The sequence below is a fragment of the Siphateles boraxobius genome, unplaced genomic scaffold, assembly GCF_051911475.1.
Source record: "Siphateles boraxobius isolate OS27281-9 unplaced genomic scaffold, OSU_SipBor_1 5, whole genome shotgun sequence".
Taxonomy (NCBI): domain Eukaryota; kingdom Metazoa; phylum Chordata; class Actinopteri; order Cypriniformes; family Leuciscidae; genus Siphateles; species Siphateles boraxobius.
Genome location: NW_027509141.1, coordinates 25,435,001 through 25,456,423, shown reverse-complemented (window position 1 = coordinate 25,456,423; position 21,423 = coordinate 25,435,001). Strand labels below are relative to the sequence as shown.

The 21,423-nt window shown below is 39.4% G+C and overlaps 1 protein-coding gene across 19 annotated transcripts in view; it reads left to right on the top strand.

The window, feature by feature from the left end:
• Positions 1-21,423, top strand: part of iqsec1b (IQ motif and Sec7 domain ArfGEF 1b) — a 178,749-nt gene that overhangs the window by 156,872 nt on the left and 454 nt on the right. For 10 of the 19 annotated variants that reach the window (XM_077203569.1, XM_077203568.1, XM_077203575.1 and 7 more), the window contains 13 exons: positions 2,056-2,329; positions 3,139-4,400; positions 6,378-6,539; positions 7,897-8,019; positions 9,035-9,201; positions 9,576-9,715; positions 11,528-11,557; positions 12,496-12,621; positions 12,901-13,000; positions 13,363-13,524; positions 13,726-13,902; positions 15,838-15,887; positions 18,115-21,423. The exon at positions 18,115-21,423 is cut by the window's right edge and continues 454 nt beyond it. In XM_077203569.1, coding sequence (XP_077059684.1) covers positions 2,056-2,329; positions 3,139-4,400; positions 6,378-6,539; positions 7,897-8,019; positions 9,035-9,201; positions 9,576-9,715; positions 11,528-11,557; positions 12,496-12,621; positions 12,901-13,000; positions 13,363-13,524; positions 13,726-13,902; positions 15,838-15,887; positions 18,115-18,651 — 3,310 coding nt within the window. In that variant the 3' untranslated portion in view covers positions 18,652-21,423. The remainder of the gene's footprint in view (positions 1-2,055; positions 2,330-3,138; positions 4,401-6,377; positions 6,540-7,896; positions 8,020-9,034; positions 9,202-9,575; positions 9,716-11,527; positions 11,558-12,495; positions 12,622-12,900; positions 13,001-13,362; positions 13,525-13,725; positions 13,903-15,837; positions 15,888-18,114) is intronic. The other 9 variants (XM_077203576.1, XM_077203577.1, XM_077203581.1 and 6 more) reach the window with 1 other exon arrangement.

Below are 21,423 nucleotides of genomic sequence, written 5' to 3'. Positions count from 1 at the left end.
AAACCAGTAAATATGTATTACTGTGGCATGCTTTGTGCCATATGGAGCGTAAAAAGGAGACATCCATTTAGCCTTCTTGTTGTCCCTATGCACTGTAATCGATTCTGCATGACCTGTGACTCTGAGGAAACATGTTTACAGTATGGCTGGTTTTTGTGGTGACCTACCCTTTGAATCTGTAGTTCAGAGCATTTTTTAGAGAAGCAGCAGGTGAATACAGACGTGTCAAAAGGTGTTGGAACAGCCTATATCTTCGACCTGACATCTCTCAGGCCTATCCTCTGTATGTCATTTGACGATCACAGCACTAGCTCCAAGGGTTGTATAAGGTGTCTCATCGGCTCAATAGAGCTTGCCACCTGAAGATATTACTTGTTGAAGTCAAACTACACAAAGCTCTCGTATTGTCTTATCCAAGATTGGAAACGCCTGCAAACAGTACAAATGCTCTGACTTCTATATACCCACACCATGGTCGCTTTCCCCTATACAAGATGAACAAATTCAATCAATCTGACTGTGTCAGTGTTCTCATCTCTGTAATACTGAGTGCTCTACTGCACACTAATTCATTTAATTAAAAGAAGATCACTTAATCTAGAAAGTTAATCTACTGGCACTTAGCTGATGCAAGAAAGTACAAGGAGTGTGTTGATGAGAAGCAGTATTCGTGCCAAACAAACATGTACTGAAATAATTCAGATTTAGCTTTGAGATCTTTACATCAAAAGTATATACAGTAATGACAGCTGGCCAAGTAGGATGTCTTCATGGAACAATATTTCTATTAAAATTACAATTCTATCCAAGCATGCAGTGATACAAACATTCTGGCATATACAGACAAGCTGATAGTTATTGCAATATTATAGCTGATATTATAAATCTCTACTTTTTTGTTTATAAAATAACATATGTAAGCATTACAAATTATAATATTCAGAATGGAAAATAATTAGAATAATATTAAATACTATTTACAAATAAAATCGTAACATAGGGATGCACAATGTATTGATAGATATGGTTCACACTTTAGATTAGGGTCCAACTAACTGTTAAATAAGACCTTTGCCTCAATAAACTCCTAATTGCTGTGTATTAATTGTTGGTAAGGCAATTGTTAAGTTTAGGTATTGGGTATGATTAAGGATGTAGAATAATATCATGCAGAATAAGGCATTAATATGTGCTTTATAAGTACTAATGAACAGACAATTTCCTATAATACTGTATGCATGCTAATAAGCAACTAGTTAATAGTGAGAATTGTGCACTAAACTAAAGTGTTACCCAGATATAGCCTACATATATAGCTGATATCTATAAATATATGATGTATTCCTATATAACTATTATTACCTGTCATCTCTTTCACTGGTGTAACTGATATTTCTAATCAAATAACCCTTGTTATACTTTGACCTTTCCAAGTAATCACATTAGAGGTGGTGTGGTAAATCATTGCTCTTTACTGATCTTGACAGAGGTGCATCATACCACAACGTGTTGCTATAACCATAGTTGTTTGGTTTTATACCTCCACACTAGTTATAAAGTTCAGCTCGTGACCTCACGTGTAAGCTTGTGGGAGTGGATAATGGGATTTACAATGACCTTTGATTTGTGTCTGGAAAAACACAGTTGCATGTGTTGCGTCTACTGTATAAAGCGGTTAGTGCTGGCCTGTAGAATTTTGTCTGAATCTTCATATTTCTTCATAGTTATGAATCTGATTGTGCAGTCTGTATTGAATGTTATGTCATAACAGACCATGTACAGTGAAATAATGTCAAGAAACATCTTTCCATTTCATACAACCGAACAGTACAATTCACAAACAAATGACTCTGAGTCGGTTCTTTTTAGTAAATCAAAAACATATACGCAACCAGTGTAGTCTGATTCTCTAACAACTGACTCATTGAATAATTATGAGAATTGAATCAAAATCCGAATCCCTGCTGGTATGCCTCATTCATTCCACAGTATGAACTGTTTATGCTCCTTTTTTGTATATTCTAACCCACGATTTCTTTCTTTTTCCCTGTACAGTGTGGAAGGTGAGGCTCCGGGCGGTGAGGCGGGCCCCTCTCTAGAGAACAGCGGGGGTTACTTACGAGGGCCGGTGAGCCGCAGTGCCATCATCAGTGGCGAGCACTTCGACGGCCCACCACTGTACGCTCACGAGGTACGGCAGCGCCCCCGGCGACCCAAACTCCAGCATTCCCAGTCGATCCTACGCAAGCAAGCCGAGGAAGAGGCCATCAAACGCTCCAGATCACTGTCTGAGAGCTATGAGCTCTCCACCGACCTCCAAGACAAACAGGTAGAGTTCTTCATGATCTTTAAATGGAAGGCTACCAAGAAACCATAAATTCTCCACCAACTATTTGTATTCATATTGCGATGAGCCGTTTTGGTGCAGAGGGAGTGTGATTGAGGTTCAGTGGCTTCATATTATACTTGATGTACTTTCCCTCAAAGGACTGTGTAAATAAATCTACTTTATTGTAGTTGGTTGAACATAAATTCCTTGCTTGTGGTGACTGCATGTCTTTCATATGAAGTAATTTAATACACCCAAAGGCTGATATGAGATCAATGAGAGCCTTTTTGAATTTGGGAGATGAGAATCATAACTCAATGCATGCTGGGAGAGTGATTCATATTCAGAGTGGTACTATCCAGAGGCGTGCTGCCCACCGTCTCCTTGTGAGGTCCCACAGAGTTGAGAAATTTGATTAGTTCTGCCCATTCTTCAGGCTAAAAAGGTCTTGGGCTGGCTTTAGCATGGGAGTAGGTTATAACTGATTGCTTAGGTACCATGCTAAAGGCGTTCTTCAGTCCTCAATGCCTTTATAAGGGGATGAAATGGTGAGTTTTAACCATCCGACCTGGCAAAATACCCATGCTTTATTAGTTAGTACCATGTTCTTTGGCTTTTGTTTGTCTTTTTTATTTATGTGGCTTACCATTTTGGTCTTGAGGTTTGGTCAAGTCATGTTGTGTCATGGGAGGGAGGACAAAATGCTATTTACAACAAAATTCTGTAAGACTAAAGAAGGAGGGACATTTGTGCATGTGGGTTTGCTACTATCACTAAAAGTGGTGCATAATCTTTGTGTGTTTCCACAGGTGGAGATGCTGGAGCGCAAGTATGGAGGGCGTTTTATAACACGACATGCTGCACGCACGATTCAGACTGCCTTCCGCCAATATCAAATGAATAAGAACTTTGAGCGCCTCAGGAGTTCTATGTCGGAGAACCGCATGTCCAGACGCATAGTTTTATCCAATATGAGAATGCAGTTTTCGTTTGAAGGACCTGAAAAAGTCCATAGTTCCTATTTTGAGGGGAAGCAGGTGTCTCTTACTGACGATGGTTCTAAACTAGGAGCCTTGGTGCAATCGGAGCGCGGGGAAATGGCCCCCGCCAACATAAAGTCGCCTGTGGTCCAGAGCGATTTCACAGATGCCATTACTGAGCTGGAGGACGTTTTCTCTCGACAAGTGAAGTCTTTGGCAGAGTCGATAGATGATGCTCTGAACTGTCGCAGCCTACATGGAGACGAGGGACAGCCAGAGTCAATCAGAGGTCATCCAGACATAGAGAAAGAGGTTACCTACCAGGTCAAGCCTTCCCACAGCAGTGACCACCGTAAGCGAGATGAGATGACAGCATCCTACAGTGATGTGACACTTTATATAGATGAAGAAGAGCTCTCCCCTCCTCTTCCTTTAACACAATCAGTTGAAAGACCCTCTAGCACAGAGTCAGATCTTCGTCTACGTTCATTGAACTCCTCGCAGGACTACTGGTCTCTAGCTCATAAAGATGAAAAGGGCGACACGGACACTAGCTGCCGAAGCACCCCGTCTCTGGAGTGTCAAGAGCAGAGATTGAGAATAGAACACCTACCCCTGCTAACTATCGAACCTCCCAGCGATAGCTCAGTTGAGCTGAGTGACCGTTCTGACCGAAGCTCCCTCAAAAGACAGAACGCTTACGATAGGGGCATAGCCAGCCAACAAGGCAGCCCAAAACACGTCCCCTCTCACGCGCTCCCACCACGGGGACCTGCTAGAGATGACGAGGCTCCTCGGCATCGGCCGCGGCAGCTGGAAAGCCACTTGGCGATAAATGGCACCGCCAACCGGCAGAGCAAATCAGAGTCTGACTTCTCTGACGGCGATAACGACAGCATCAACAGCACTTCCAATTCCAATGATACCATCAACTGCAGTTCAGAGTCCTCATCCAGGGATAGTCTTCGAGAGCAGACTCTCAGCAAGCAGACGTATCATAAGGAGACACGTAACAGTTGGGACTCCCCAGCGTTCAGCAACGATATCATCCGCAAGAGGCACTACCGCATTGGCCTGAACCTTTTCAACAAGTAGGTGAAGTATGAATGCATGCTTTTGGTTGTAGAATGCTAGTTGGGAAAAGAGTATGGGTGGAGTGGAGAGACGACAGTTTCCTCTCTTTGCGTAAAACATCCAAATCCCCTCCGGGTTTTTCATTTTTTGCTTTAAGCTAACTTCGCACTCATTAGCAAAACTTTGGCTAAATTTTGCAGACAAATTAGGTCCATTGTTAGTAGTGTAGAGAACCAGCATGAAGCTCAGCATACTAACAGGATCGCTTCCAAACCAAGAAGCTTCATATTACTAAATGCCACGAATTTGTGTGGTCAAAGTTCATCGGACTTGAATCCGATGTGAAATCCGTGTCAGGAACTTTTTACCTCAAATGCCCATTACGCTAAATTCCCGATTGTGTGGATTCCTATTGAGCGTACTGCATTTCTCTTGCATTGTGACCACACCTTAACTAATTTCCATTGTTACAAGAGTGATACATTAGTATAAAGACATTTTGAATACCCTTCACATTTAAAGGTAGGGTAGGCAATTTCGGAGAGGTTAGCAATTGCAAGCTAGATGGCATGGTGTGAACGCAGCATAAGCTTATTGTTTCGGTTCAGGAGGAACTGTAACAAACTGCTGTTTGTTTGTGGCGTTCGGTTGACTTTCTGTCTACAACTGTGCATAGCATTACCGAGCGCTGATGATGTGTGATGTCTGCTCGAGCAGGGTGCGCAGAGGTATGGAAATACATGTTGACTTCCACAGAAGATGTTTTTTCTGTACATGCTTTAATATTTAGACCACTTCTATTATTGATTGCTTTCAGGATGTGAAAAGTTTAAACCAGTATAACAAAAAGTGATTAAAAAAATGTCTACCCTATCTTTAAGAGATAATGACGCATTACCCAACATTTTATTGTACTATCATAGCTTTTGTCATGCCCAGACTCATGTTCACCTTTTACTGCTTTGTTATAATATTTCTTACACAGCTAAAAGTTTTTTAGCACATTGCGTTATGTGATTTGTTGCTGACATTCAATTTTATTATACTTTACACGTTTTGTAAACCTTAAATGTTACAATTATGCATTTAACAGATGTCTTTATCCAAAGCGACTTACATTCAAGTGATCACACCTATGACTTTTGACCGCCATGCTCTACTGTTTTAGCTACAGGAACGTACCTCACTACAGGCAAAAATTATGCTCCTCATTCCTACACCGCTTACATACTTTGGTTTGGAGAGTCATGTTTCAGTTGTATTGAGTAATGATTTTCATTAGCACCAATCGGAGCTGTGTTAATAGCTGTGTTTTTTTAATTATCATCTAAACCAAGCACACAATGCACAGTGGTCGTGTGTTTTCCTTTTCCAGACATTCATTATAATTTTGGCGTGTTTATTCATTCAGTACGTGTCTGTGTGCATGCATGTGGTGCTGTCTGTTTGATTGCCACTCAGTGCTCTAAATTTGATTAGCGATCAAGCAATTAGAACCATGATGAGAGCATTGCTGATCAAGGAAAGCACACTGTCCTCATAACCATAGTTTATCATCTTACTCTGTGTACTTCAGACAAACGAATGTACATTTTTTTAAGCTTCTTATAAAAGTGTAGGGGTTGATCATTTGTTTTTCAATCATGAGGTATTTGAAATCAGATTAAATTTTTTATTGAACAGATTAAGGTGCTTGATTGAAACTGCTGGGCTGTGCATGTTTATATGCCGGTGTGTGTGTGCGTGTGCGTGCGTGTGTGCGCGCGCGTGTGTGTGTGTGTGTGTTTGTTCATTTAAAGCTTTGCTTTAAAGGGGCCTCTAATCTTAGATGATTGTGGATTTGCCTGTCTTTGCACTGGGCCATTACTTTCCTTTTAATCTTGTGTGGTAATGGTTCAGTCACAAGAACGTACTTGATCTGAGAGCTGCTTAGACACACATTGGGACCAGTAAATGCACTGTTCAAACTCTTGATCTTCTTTTATTGTATCTAGGAAACCTGAAAAAGGCATCCAATACCTGATCGAGCGAGGATTTGTCCCAGACACACCTGTGGGAGTTGCCCATTTCCTGTTACAGAGAAAAGGGCTGAGTCGACAGATGATTGGCGAGTTCCTGGGCAACAGGCAGAAACAGTTCAACAGAGATGTTCTTGAGTATGTTCAGAAAATTTAACTGGGTTAATTGGGTGTATTGTATTAAAAAAAATAATCATCCAAAGTGAGATATACTACAAAGCCAAGTTATTTCAAATCTAATATGCAGCCATTTCCAAGTGCATAACACATTTTGTTTTGTTTTGTGCATGTTATTTACAATTAGTTGTCTTATTTCAGCTAAAATATAAATAATTTACTGTCAGTTTTTTCATCTCTGTTCAATTTATTCAATCTGTGCTCCAAGTAAACCATATTTTACCTAAATGCACAAAAAAGAAAACACAAATTCTCCAAAGAAAGAAAAATACAAAGAAAATAAAAACAATTTCTCCATCATGATAATCTTTAATTTTATGATGCTCCTTTTGTAATTGTGCTTTTCACTATCCTTCACAATCCTTGCTACATAAGAATTAACTAGTTAAAGCCAATATCACTGGAGCCTGTATGAATTTGTGTTCCCTCCTGAGACAAACTGACCACCATGTGTAAGCCTTCCAAGCTCTTGTGGCTTTAAGCGCATGGAGTATCAAATGTGGAAAACATAGTCCATTGTCTCAGAAATTGGTTCTTTACAATTGCATTGTACCCATAACCATTAAGCGTCTTCTTTTTTTAAAATGAGTGCATTTAGGATCAAAGGAGGAACACATCACATTCTATTGTCTTTGTAACTGGTTCGTTCTTATTGTAACCACAACCATTGCTGCAATTGTTAGTGTCACCGTGAAATTATGTGAGCATATGACAAACGATTATTCCAGCCAGACCTCTGTTGGTCTTAAAATGTGAGAGAGGGATGATATTTGGACTCTTAATCTGCTTTATACTGTATATATTGACTGAGTTGTCTGGGTTTGTACTTTTCAGACACCATGTGCCTGAGAATGAACCAACTAATTTTCACTCTTAAGTTAACTCATCCTCCCTTTTCAGTCTAAAAGTAGCATTCAAGATAATGGGGACAGATAAAGCCATGCAGTCTGTGTTCAGCTCCGTCTGACAGCACTTTTTTTAAAGACACTTCCTTAAAAATCAGTCAATCTTGACATGCCAGATTAAATGCACTCTGAGTATCCCTGGAGCAAAATGTCCCTCAGTATACTTTGTATGCCCAATGATTGTGATTTAGAGACTGATATAACTTGCTTTTATCTGTAAGACTAAATGCGACTAAAAGCAATGACCACTCTCAGTTTAAAATATCTTCATGTTTGCCGTGATAAAATGCATGGAATAGAATGTAATTTTGTCTAGAAGATTTCCAAACCATTATTGAATACACCATCACGAATATACTGTAGTGAAGGAAAGAATGCGTCAGTTCTTTGAATACTCATTATCTTTTTTCCAGCTGTGTGGTAGATGAGATGGATTTCTCTGGAATGGAGCTGGATGAAGCCTTGAGAAAGTTCCAGGCGCATATTCGGGTGCAGGGAGAGGCACAGAAGGTCGAGCGACTCATTGAAGCCTTCAGGTGAAAAACAATTCAATTAATTCTTTAATATGTTTAAAAAAATAATAATTAAAGGGATAGTTCACCCAAAAATAAAAACACTCATGTCATTCTAAAATGGTGTAATTAGATCCGTCTGATTTGTGAATGACTCGTTCAGACCTGTTTTGTGAATTGGCTCAAATTATCTATTAAAAAGTATGTATATATAAATAATATTTTGTAATGAATCCCAAAGAGATAGTGTGGAAATCAAGATTTTCATTGGATAACGACACAAATGTCTGTCTGCTCCTCTAAAAAAAACTACAATATTGCTTCAGAAGATTTGGAACATAGCTCATGAGTCATATTGAGCTTGACAACCTCAGCGTTAAGGTTAATGTTCATTTTATTGAAAAGAGTGGACAGGATATTCAACTAAAATTTGCCTGTTGTGCTCCTCATTGACATGTCATATGGGTTTGGACTGACTTAGGTTGAATAAATAATGAGAGAATTTAAATTTGTGTGTGAATTGTCCCTTTAAGAGAAGCTTGGTGAGTACACAATGAAAATGGCTTTAAAGTTCAATATTGTTTATATCCAGTAAGAAGCCTCTAGGATAGTTTGTTTTCTTGGCATTCATTAGATCACACCAACACAAAAGCATAATACACTCCCTCAGCCCTCAGAGAACATTGTTCGATCGGATCTCAAGGACTGTCTGTCATTTGAGCGATCACACCAGCTTACAATGAGTACGAAGATCACTCAGACAGTTGCATATTCACCACCCTCAGACCTTCAAAAAATATTGTTATAGCTAAACCCTTTCACCCAGACATATTCTTTCCGAATGAACTGTTTAAAGTCCATTCAATTGTTATCTAAGAGAACATAGCTCTTTACCACGGTGGCAGTTTTACCATTCTCTTGTCATGCTAGTGCATCCAGAACCAATTACTCACCAGAGCAACTATTGATTATGTGGAAGTGGTGTCTCATATTAATGTTTCACTTTGTTCATTTGCTGTTGTTTTTTATTTCCAATCAGTCAGCGCTACTGCATCTGCAACCCGGGGGTGGTGCGTCAGTTTAGGAACCCAGATACCATCTTCATCCTGGCGTTTGCCATTATACTCCTCAACACGGACATGTACAGCCCAAACGTGAAGCCGGAGAGGAAGATGAAACTGGAGGACTTTGTAAAGAACCTTCGCGGTGAGATTCACATTACACGCATTACACTGCAAACAGAATCTATTTCATCCCTATATTCCCCTGTAAAGTCATTCAGAGTTTTTTGTTATATTAAAAAAGCGAATACCTAAATGTGCTCAAATGAAGCTTAATACATGTGCTTTAAACTGATTAATGGCCTCACTAGGATAGCAATGACATCTTTCTTGTCACAACCTTGCATAATAATTGGAGCAAAGCAAACAGGGATTCACCTTTAACTTAGATATGTTAATATATTCACAATGTGCTTCATATGTGCTTAACCTACTTTTCAAATTCTTTCCTAAAATTTCCGTAAATCATTTACGTGCCCTTATTATCCATGGGCTTTTGTTTTCGCTTCCTGTGCATAGGAGTGGATGATGGCGAGGACATCCCTCGAGAGATGTTGGTGGGCATCTATGAGCGAATCCGGAAACGAGAGCTTAAGACAAACGAAGACCACGTGTCCCAGGTGCAGAAGGTGGAGAAACTCATTGTTGGAAAGAAGCCGGTGAGTGTCATGGTCACTTTTGTCTTCCACACTTCTATCCAAAGTAACTTGCAGTGCCTTCATTGCAGGAGCAGTCCATCTCTATCCGTCATGTTGTGAACTTACATTGACCCTGGTTCTAGAAACGACATTTTAAACGATTCTAGTCATGGTCCACTGGTGTGAAATGATCCAAGGCCTTTGGTTGAACATGTTCCTTCCCCCACCTATTGTGTGTTTGTATGCTTTCGCCACTGCAGTGTAGATCTATAGGTTTTATCATTCTGTCAGTCACCTCTTTTTATCCCCAAGTTGTACATGACATTGAGACTCTGAGAAGGTTCTTTATCTACAAGATGTTCTTCATATTATGACAGATCTAATATCTCAAGACCTTCACGGTATCTGACTGTTGTGTCTGTGCATTGCATGTAAGTCATGTGGCAAGGGTTGCGTGATGCTCTGCAGTGATAAATGGGATTTGCTTTTCCACAGAGGCCTTCAGAGTTATCTAAAGATGAAATCTACTGACAGTTCACCTGCTCTGAACTCATCCTGCTTTTCATGCAGTACAGCGAGTTACAAACATAGAAATTATTCAGAGGAGGAAACATGTTCAATGTGATGCATAATGAAAATGATAGACAAATTATTTTTTTGGGGGGGGGGGGGGCTGAATGATTAATAATAAAATCGATTTTTGAATTAAATGTATTTTTTATCAATATATTGCATTATTTCATTATTACATTGCTTTTCAGGATTATTTGATTAATACCGTATAAAGTTGAAAAGAACAGCATTTATTTGAAATAGGAATCTTATAAAAGTCTTTACTGTCACTTTTGATCAATTTAATGTGTCCTTGACTTTGTTGATTTAAAATAAAAGCATGTAGATTGTTAGACCACTAGAGTTTACTCATCTACCCTAACTAAAGTCGGTTAGATTGATAGATGTAAAGCCCAATTTATACTTCTGCATCGAACTTACGCCGTAGCTACGCCGTAGGCTGTGTGTAGCGCGCGTACCCTCCGGCGTACCCTGACGTGCACCTCTCCAAAAATGTAACAACGCGTCAATTCTACGCGGACGCAAGCGCTGTGATTGGTCTGCTCAAACCGCTCCCTCGGGTTTCACATGCTCCCTCTGCGTGCGTCAACGCGGACAACGACGCAGAAGTATAAATTAAAACCAAAGCGTAGTCTACGGCGTAGAGGCTCCGGCGTAGGTCCGACGCAGAAGTATAAACCAGTGTTAAAGGTAGTTTTGTTCTTTAATCCACACAAGATAAGTACAATATACATCATCCCTCCAACAGAGTTGGTCTCTCCCAAGGATAAACTAACTGAAGCTGTTACATCTTCATGCCTGTCACACAGTTGAATTTGGAAGCACTGTGGGTTTTCAGAGCTGAAATAATTAACATTTAAGCTGTAATGGAAATGCCACACATGACTTAGTTGGCAGGAAAGCCTTCTCCCTGGTGTATCTTCCACACATCTTTGGAGAGGACATAATGGAGATCTCCTGTGGAGCTCAGATAGAAGGCTGCTGTGCCTGAGACCCCTGCCTGCAGACACTGCATCTCGGGTGCTGTAATTAGGTTTCTCAAAATGGGCCGAGACTTCCTGTCACAGTTTCAAGAAGCAGCAGTTTGGCTCCTCATTAACCTCCCTTCTCACCCCATTCATACTGTACAGCTCACATCTGACAGGTAGACGGAGGGGGTCTTAATAACGAGAGAGAGAGACCACTCTCTGACCTTCAAGCCTCCCCTCATTCTTCTCGCTATGATACTTACTCATCCGTCTCAATTTTTCCTCTTTTCAGATTGGGTCTCTGCACCATGGCCTTGGATGTGTAAGTATAATCTTTACTTTTTTTATTCTATTGATGCCATTCAACAATTTAAATCTGATAACTATAGTTAAAAAAAAAATTATATAGTTATTTTAGTTTTTGTTTTTGCACTCCTTCTGGTCAGTTTTTGAAGTATATAAAGTAGTAGGTTGGAGGTTTGAAATAAATAAACATCATTTAATAAAATAAATAGTTGAATAAAATAAAAATATATTATGAAATTAAACCAAATAATTATTATATCTATTTTATGTTACTAACTGAATGATGTATTCTATATACTGTATACTATCTGCTATTTTTTTTTATCAAATAATAAGTGAAACAATAAGGATTATTCCACATTTCCAATTAGTATCCTACATTATGGTCAGCTTTTCAGCTATAATGTAGTAGGTTGGAGGGTTGAAATAAATAAATATATATATATATATATTTTTAATGTATTTAATGTATTATTAAACAAAATCAATATACCTATTTTATGTTACTGCATACTAGTATATAGTGTATACTGTATACTATCTACGATTTCTTAAAATATATTTTCCACATTTTAAAATAGTATTCTACATTGTTGTCACATGATCTCGTTTTGACCTAATTTAAATGTTTTTGTATAATTTGACAGTCTGGTCAAATAACAAATCAGGAAAAACACTTTAAAAATGTTGGAACTGGTAATGGCAGGTCAGGTCGAGTGCATTGCATTTTGGGATACAGTATTCTATGCAGTAAGCGCTATAGTATACTCTTTTTTAGATAATGTCATCTGGTTATTCTATACATACAGAAAATGTGCATACTCAGCAGAGTACAGTATATAAATACGTACTATATACTGCAGCAATACTTTATATTGATTATATTCCGAACATGTCTAGGATCTCATTTATGGACCAGGTTACGGCTAATCGATATTTGTTACCCACATACAGGTGCTGTCCCTACCACATCGCAGGCTGGTATGTTACTGCAGGCTGTTCGAAGTGCCGGACCCTAATAAACCTCAGAAGTTGGGTCTCCACCAGAGAGAGATCTTCCTGTTCAATGACCTTTTGGTGGTAAGAAAGCACACACATCATAGCCCATGACACAAAACAGGACACATAACAACAGGAAAAAATGAGACCGAACAGTCTTACTGTACATCATAGCGTCGTTTGTTATGTTCCTGTTGTTATGATGGTGTAATGGTCAGCAAGGCATTTTTAGCCCAATTCTAGGTTAGTACGTGTACATCATGACAGTCAGAAAGTGTTACTCAGCTTTTCCGGAGGCTCAAAGAGAAGAGAAGATAATTAGGAACAGATGGAGTCCTAATGTGACTGCTTTTGATTCAGGTCACTAAGATTTTCCAGAAGAAGAAGAATTCGGTGACGTACAGCTTCAGGCAGTCCTTCTCTCTTTACGGGATGCAGGTGCTTCTGTTTGAAAACCAGTGTAAGTACCCTCAGCGAAGGGTCAAAGCCCTTTTGACCCCATATTACCCTTTTCTGGACTATGTTCAACCTTATTCACAATTTGATTGCACGCTTTCACTTTCGTGCTGGCGTGTGATGTAAAAACCAGGCTTTTCACTGTACAGGAAAAAACGTAACAGGTGTTAAAGGTCATGAAATGCTTTTCCTTTTGATCGAAAACAAATTAATTCCCAAAGTATGGTGTATTAGGATGTATTCTCCCACAAAAAGATTAAAATGTCTTTCATATGCGATTGTGAAATGTGAGAATATCGATTAGCATGTCCCTCTGAAAAGGGCACGCCAGTCTGTAAATATTCCCCTCCCGCTGCTGCTTTTCAGATTACCCCAATGGAGTGCGTCTCACTTCAGCTCTTCCAGGCGCAGACATTAAGGTTCTCATTAACTTCAATGCCCCCAACCCGCAAGACCGCAAGAAGTTCACAGATGACCTGCGGGAGTCCATCGCAGAGGTGCAGGAGATGGAGAAGTACAGAATAGAGTGTAAGCGGCTCTCATTCACTTTCATTATGTTGGAAAGAGTGACCAGGATAGTCCACAAAAGAAAGTCATATGGGCCTTAAACAATGTGGTGCTTTTTCAAATAACTTGTACTACAAAACCAGTCTAATGTTCGGTGCGTTGAAGTAAAATGACATGTGAAATAACATGATCAGTGATGTTGATATGGTGTTTTTTTCACAGCTGAACTGGAAAAGCAAAAAGGTGTGGTCCGTCCCAGCATTTCCCAGAGCTCAGGACTAAAGAAAGACACAGGAAATGGCAATCTGAGTCGCACCAGTCTGGATGACAGCTACGCGATAGGTGAAGGCCTCAAGAGAAGTGCCCTCAGCAGCTCCTTACGTGACCTTTCAGATGCAGGTGAGTGTACAGACCCACATGACATGATGTGCTTCTGGCTTTATCTGTCAAATCCTCTGATTATTTTGTGCAGTCTTGTCCAAACAATACTTCGCCTCTTGCCAAAGTAGAGCGCTGACTGCTTGCTTCTAAATTGGTGTTTGTCCACAACCATTAGTGTAGCCTCAATTATTTATTAATTAGAGCTGGGTGATATATCAAATATTCACAGGATGTCATTGCCAATTTAAAATTAATAATTTGATTAGTTTAATGTGTTCTTATTGGACCATTAGTTATTCTAAAGACTTTGACATTTTGACTGGTTTCATGGTCATTGTCTAGTGAAAATCAGTATTGGGAAAGCATGCTTTGATTATTTTATATAGATTTTTACCAGTGTTGTTATTGTTAACTAAAACCAAAATGATTGAAAATTGTTTTCGGTAATTGAAATAAAATGTAAATATTACATGAAAAACATAACCCTATGTATATCACTCAGCCCTGTTATGAATGTCCTTCGCTAATGAAGCTAGAAGCATCCTGACAAATATTATCCTCCACATTCGTTTTTCCCACTCTATAATTGAACCTTCACACAATTTGCGAGCTGTGATATCTTCTCACTCTATTTAGCAGATGCTTTTGAGCCCTAAACATGGCAGTCACTACACAGGAAAAAAATGGATAGTGTGAAGTGTGACCTCACATGCCTTCTCTGTTAGAACAATCAGTTCACAGTGTAGTCACACTCCGAAAGTGTGAATTGAACTCGACCAAGCTGGTCGTTGAGTCTGACGTCAGGAGACACTACACATGAGAACCTGAGAGATATCTGGAAAAGCTTTGAATATCCCACTCCAGCAATCCTGTACAGCACTGAAATTGTGCACAGTATCTTGTACTGTATAATAATCGATTAAGAAGAATCTACGTGTATAGAAGTTGATCGCTCTGCTAACATTGTCATTCTGTCATTCAATACTTATTTCAGATTGACGATTGTTTCATACTGCTAGTCTGAGCTGCGACATTTGTATTTGACCAGACATCTAAAACGATAATGATTTTTTTTTTTTTTTACTGTTTTTGCTTTTTTTCAGTTGCTTCTGTGATCTAGTGTAGTGGTTAGGGCTGCACGATATTGGAAAAAACTGACATTGCGTTATTTAAAAAAAAATGGAACAAGTGGGGATTTTGTTGGAGATTGCAAAATAAAAATTATTTTAAAAGCTGGAAAATGTTTTGTTTAACTCCTGAAGACAATTTTTTTTGTGTGTGGGAACCATTCTTTTGGGGTTGATCTTTTTTTCCTCTTGGGTTTACTATATCTTTAAGTTTGCAGTGCACAGTCCCACTGTTTTTGACCAATTCAGTGTAAAATAATAATTATTGTGATTATAATTAAATAATAAATTAAACAAATTAAGAAATATATTGTAATACTAATATTTATACCTTAATTTTTTCATTTTCAAACATTAAACCATCAAGCTTTTATTCCATTCAATTGAATTAATTTCAGTTTGACTGTGGGCAGCTCGTGGTCCGGTGAAGCTGTGTATCGTGGATGAGAAATGCCGCTCTGGAGCCGGTAGCGCCTATATGTACTCAATTACATTGCATATCAATTTTAATTTGGTATATCGTGCAGCTCTAATAGTAATCTTCAGTTTGCTTGTAGTCATCAAAACCCAGTTTGCTTAAGACACTTGTTGAAGATGTAGCTCTATGCTTCTTGATGTTGGGACCAGTATACCCTCCTCCTTTGGCCCTTTAAAAGCTCCCGACCCACCTGGCTCTACCCTCCCTTTTCATATTACGGCTGCTTGCTTCATGTCTCAATAGCGCCCCTGTAGGCAGGCAGGCAGGATATATACGCTTCTACATGCGCCTCTATATATCTGACTGTTCGAGCGTGCTCTAATCTATCATATTGCATGTCTCGCTCAGGCAAGCGGGGGCGCCGCAGCAGTGCAGGATCTCTAGACAGCAATATGGAAGTAAGTACCGTGATATAGGATGCAAGAACCTACAACAGGCCACTATTCTGTGTGACATTGTTGCATTTTGAAACTGCAACTTTGCTTTGTTTATTTATTTATTTCTCTGGTCTGTTCCATCTTTTTCTTTTTGGTTGCTTCTTTGTTCAGTAGTTTCAACTATCTGTATGTGTGTGGTGTTGTTTTTGGACTAAGTAGGCCACCCTGCATGCATGAGTTGCCTGTTCCTGTGGAGCTTATGTGGAATGACGGGCAATTCTGCCCCCGTGGCTCACATCACATATCATAACATCTCCACGGTCCAACTTAGTCAGCATGACTCAACTAATGCAAACATCCCATGTCACGTACAGTGGGCTGCGTTGTCTTTTTTCTTTGTAAAATGTTTCATTTGATTCCTGATGGCATGTTTCACTTGGCAGCTGCAAGTGAACAATAGTGTTCTGTTAGAGTACTTCGAAAAGTGCAAGTCTTCATATCCTCACCGACCTCCAACCACTTGACCTCTTCCTCTCCCTAAAGCACCTTTTACCTCTTGGTATGCCTTAAAATCGTTTCCCATCTGTGTGCAGATAAGCATGATAAACACGAGGGATAATAGCAAAGGTTCGATGCTATAACAGTCTGGATTTGGATTGCCATCCATTTAGTCCGTATAGGTTATAACGTGTGCCTGTTTGATTGACAGCCTATCCTAGAATGCAGGAAAGCCCATATGCTCGCTTTAACATCACTAAATGCTGACTAACTCAATCTTGCCTGTTCCAGCTTTTGCATGTAATGCATGGCTTTCAGGGATCTGTTTCAGTCTTTTATAAATGCATTAACTGCTGATGGATGATCATGATGCATTGCTTGAGTGCTGGGTCCTTGTTTGACGTAAAAGGAATGTTTTTTTTTTTTGTTCTTTTATGTGATACTGTTTGGGGGATTAACTTTCTGGTCTGTATTACAGTACTGTTCAAAAAGTTTGGGGTCAGTAAAAAATGTTTTTAAGAATGTGAAAGAAACTTGTATGATGCATAAAAATTGACAATAGATTCCTATTTCAAATAAATGCTGTTCCTTCTAACTTTTTATTCATCAGCCCCCCCCCCCCCCCCCCCCCATTTACTATTACTAATTTATTAATAATAATACATTATTATTATTAAATAATAATCACGGTTTCCACAAACAATATTAAGCAGCACAGCTGTTTTTAAAATTGATGATAATAAGAATTTATTCTTGAGCAGCAAACCTCAGTTTCATTCTAATATGCTGCAATCATTTGAGTGATAATGCTGAAAATGCAGCTTTGCCATCACAGGAATTAATTGCAGTTTAAAATAAAAGAGCTATTTAAAATGTTTAAAATATTTCACAAAATAACAGTTTTTACTTTATTTTTGGTCAAATAAATGCAGCCTTGTGTGCATAAATGACTTAAAAAAATATTTAAAACATCTTACAGACCCCAAACTTTTGAATGGTAGTGTATTTCTGTTCTATGACTTAAAATATATGAAATATATAATTACTAGGGATGGGAATCATAACGAATTGAATTACTCTTATTTTAATTCTGAATCTACTGGTTCCAGTTCCTTATTGATTGCATTATTTTATTGAAACTTTGATTGAAACAATTATTTTTATATTAATTGCTTTTTATTAATAATTATAGTGCAATTTATTATGTCAAAGCTCTGCTCTGAATGTGTCTTTAACTACACATTGCTTTATAATCAACTAGTCAATGACTCCACTGATTTAAGTGCCACGTGTAACAGTTTTATGGTTCTTCTTGATTTGGACATGACAAAAATAATGACTTCAGTTCAAGAATCAAATCGATTTATTCAGTGAGCGAGCCATTAGACTGATTAAAACCAATAACTCATGAGTCCAGAACTCACTTGTGAGTCCTTTTAATGATTTAAGAAAATGAACTGGCTTATAAGAGTCATTTGATAATGGACTCTGCTGGTCCAAAGATGTGGACATTTCAAGAATCATTAACATGAAAATCATTGGTGGTGTTTGTTTGATTTTTGTTTTTGTTTTTTTAAATGGAAACATGGATTGGTTCCCCACCCTAATAATTACACATTTAAATCAACCTAACATTTAAAAATTCAGAATGCAGAATGTGAAATATATAATAAATGGATAAATGGAACTGATGCTGTACACATCTTGTGTTTAACTTCTCCATTCTTCTCTCTCCCTCGTCCTCCCGCAGGGGTCCATCATTAGCAGCCCCCACATACGGCGCAGAGCCACTTCCAGCCGCGACTGCCCCTCCCGCCAGCAGTCCATCCCCAACTCCTCCTCTCTCCTAGGCTCTATATTCGGCACAAAGCGGGGCAAGTCGCCCTCCGTGGCTAACCACCCCTCCCACCCGACACTCATCTCTCACACCCCGCACCCTACCAACCTGCACCACACGGCCCGCGATGTTGTCACCGTCACTGAGACCCAAGCCCAGATGCACCCCCACCACGCTCAGTTTTGCCACATGCAGAACCCCCCTCCGTACCACCATCACCATCACTACCACCCCCCAGCGCACATTCAACACCCGCCCCACCAGTACCACCCCCCGCCCGGCCCCTCTTCCTCTCACAGCCACTCGCACGGCCCCCACGGGACGCACCGAGACCTGTCGCACCCCACCCACTCCCAGCATGCACCTCACCACCACAGCCAGGCTCCGGCTCCTCCTCCGGCGGCCAGCAGCACCAAGCCCAAACACAGCGGCATCAGCACTGTGGTTTGAGCCCCTCTGCAAACTCTTTCCTCTTGGGAATGGGACCGTTTTTGGCGAGCTGACCCGTTGGGCCTCTGTTTAGATTGTTACGTGCAACAGATTGTTGCTGCCTACCAGGACATGAACAAAAAGGGCACCTTGACTCGTGTTTAAATCATCCAGCGCCCGTTTCCTCTGGGAAAGGGAGCCACAATGTGTAGCACCGGCCTTTTGGGGCGGCTAGAACTCAAATCATCAGTTCTTACCAGTCATTGCTCAAACTATAGAGCCCCAGACAAAGCTGCTGCTGCTGCTTCTTTTAGGCTCCATTTTAGAGACTCTCAACCTTCTTGACTCTGGCGGTGAAGCAAAAGCATGCGCAAAAGACCGTGGCAACTGTTTTCTTGTACTTAATTACCTAAATGCATTAACAAATAGCCTGCTTATTAGTTTGCAGAAACTATGTTTTTGCTAGAACATCGGTTTGAGATAACAGTCTGTCGAAGTCAGTCAAAACGAGTGGTGTTCCAGTATTTAATGTAGCTGTAGACCACACATTTCTGTGATATAGTTAGGGGACTATAACGTGCCAATTATTAAAAAGCAGTGACTGAGTTAATCAGAAAAAAAAAGAAAAAAGATTTGCTTTGTGTATGTCGTACATATAGTATTTTGTAAAATTATAATAATAATAATAATATTAGCAGCTATTGTTATTATTGGTATAGAACAAAAATGATCCGAAAGCTCAGATAAAATCTCAGTATTCTCTGTGTACTCATGACGTAGGAGTTACTAGTTTTCACTGATACTGAACTCAGTAGGTGGCCAATTGAACAACGTTGAAATCATTGGTTGCCTTGGAGTTGGAAGATTCTCCCGGAATCTCCGGCTTTGATTTCGCACCACCTCTTTTGGGATCTACGTAGCGCAAACCAATCACAGGGACTGTGGGAAGGGGGAGGGCGGAACAGGGGAGCTCACTGATGGATCCTCCACGGCCTCGACTCATCGGTCCCGGCCACTGCTGCAACATGCTTTTATTTTTTTAACTATTTTTTTAGAGATGAATAAAACAATATGAAACAAATGTACATTTGAAGATGTTTATGGCAAAGCCGGTGCAATGAAAAGGCTATTTTGACGTCTAACATTAGGGGTAGTGTTCGTGTCGGAGGAAAGCAGGCTGATCGAATTCTCTCCCAATATTTTAAAAGCTTAGTTTGTGCAGAGATGTTGATTTTTCTCAGCAGGCTGAGCGTGTGCCCTCTTCTGTGGAAATGAAGTAGATTTGATACATATTCTTCTGTCCTCCTGTGAGAATGCCTTTCACTTACTCAGAAACACAGCTAATGTAATGTAATCAGATGTAATGTAAACTGCATATAATATGTAGCAGTGGGTCGGATAGATGTGTTCTCACTCGAAACGGATTTGGACGTTTTCTCTCACATATCCCCTTTCTTGGTTAAATTTTTGACTTGTTTTGTACTGTAAGTAGATAAATGGTATCGGAGCTGTGATTCGATGTATTCGTTTTGCGTTGCGACGCTCTTTTAACTCAAGCACAGAGCTTCTGAACAGCACTTGTCTTTGTAAATAATCACTTAATGTACAGAAACCACGGCTGAAATGAGCTCGCTCTCTTATACATGACCGGTGTCAGCAGTTACGACATTTGCTGTGCGTTGTTTCTCTTTTTTCGGATTTTCTGGTTTGTTTTTTTAAACTAATCATGTGCAATATATATGTTTTGTAAATTCAGAATTTCAACCAGTTGTTTGGTTTGTTTGTTTGTTTTTGTTATATCATATTTCTAACATCATATACATCTGACCACATATTGTTTCTCGCCCTCACCGACAACTTGTTCTCCCTGGTCTCTGTTTTACCTGCAACCTACAGTCAGGAATGTCAGCTAAAGTACTCTTGCATGTATATTGTACAAAATATTCTCTAGATATTGCATATTTCCAGAGATATTATCAGTGTTACAGTTGACCGTTGTTAAATGAGTGATGATGATGATGATGATGATGATGATGATGATGAACATATTAAAATCTGTAGACTTCTCTTCATTCAAAACCTTTATATCCTGTTTCGCAACAAAATAGAATCAATTAGGAGACATCTGTTTATTGTTTATCTGGGCTTAAAAGTTAAACGCTGATCGTCAAATAGTTCATAAAGAAAAATATTAGCCGGTAGCCTAATCGTAATGAAGTGCCACAAGGGCACGTCCGTATAGCAATAGAAGCTTACGGATAATAGAGCATAAATCCATGTCTATGTTATTATTATGTCAGACTAGGACAGTCCATCTCTGTGTACGAATGCGATCACCCGAAGCCATTTCTGACTAAACAACCGACCATAAATCAAGACCAGAAGCTGTCTTTTTGTATGTGTTTTTTATTTATTTTTTTTGAATGTTTTTTTTATGGATTTAAGTGCAGTGTATTTGTAAATGTATTGTGGTGCTTCAGCTTTGTACTGTATAGTACTGGACGGTCAAGTCAAAACGTCACAAAGCTTTGCATGCAACTGATGCCTAGCACCTCTGGTTGAAATGTGAGCTTATTTAAAAATGAAGAAATGTGCTTTCTTTTTATTATGTTCTTTGTCATCTTTTGTTTGATTGGTTGGTTTTATTGTTTGTTTCTGTTTTGTTTGTGATGTTGGCTTGCTGTTACATTTTATTCTGTGCCACAGCATCTCGGCATGTGTATCATTTGTTTACTCCCTAAAAAGATCATTACACTTCTGTTTTTTTTTCTATAAAAAGCCTGTTGCTGTATA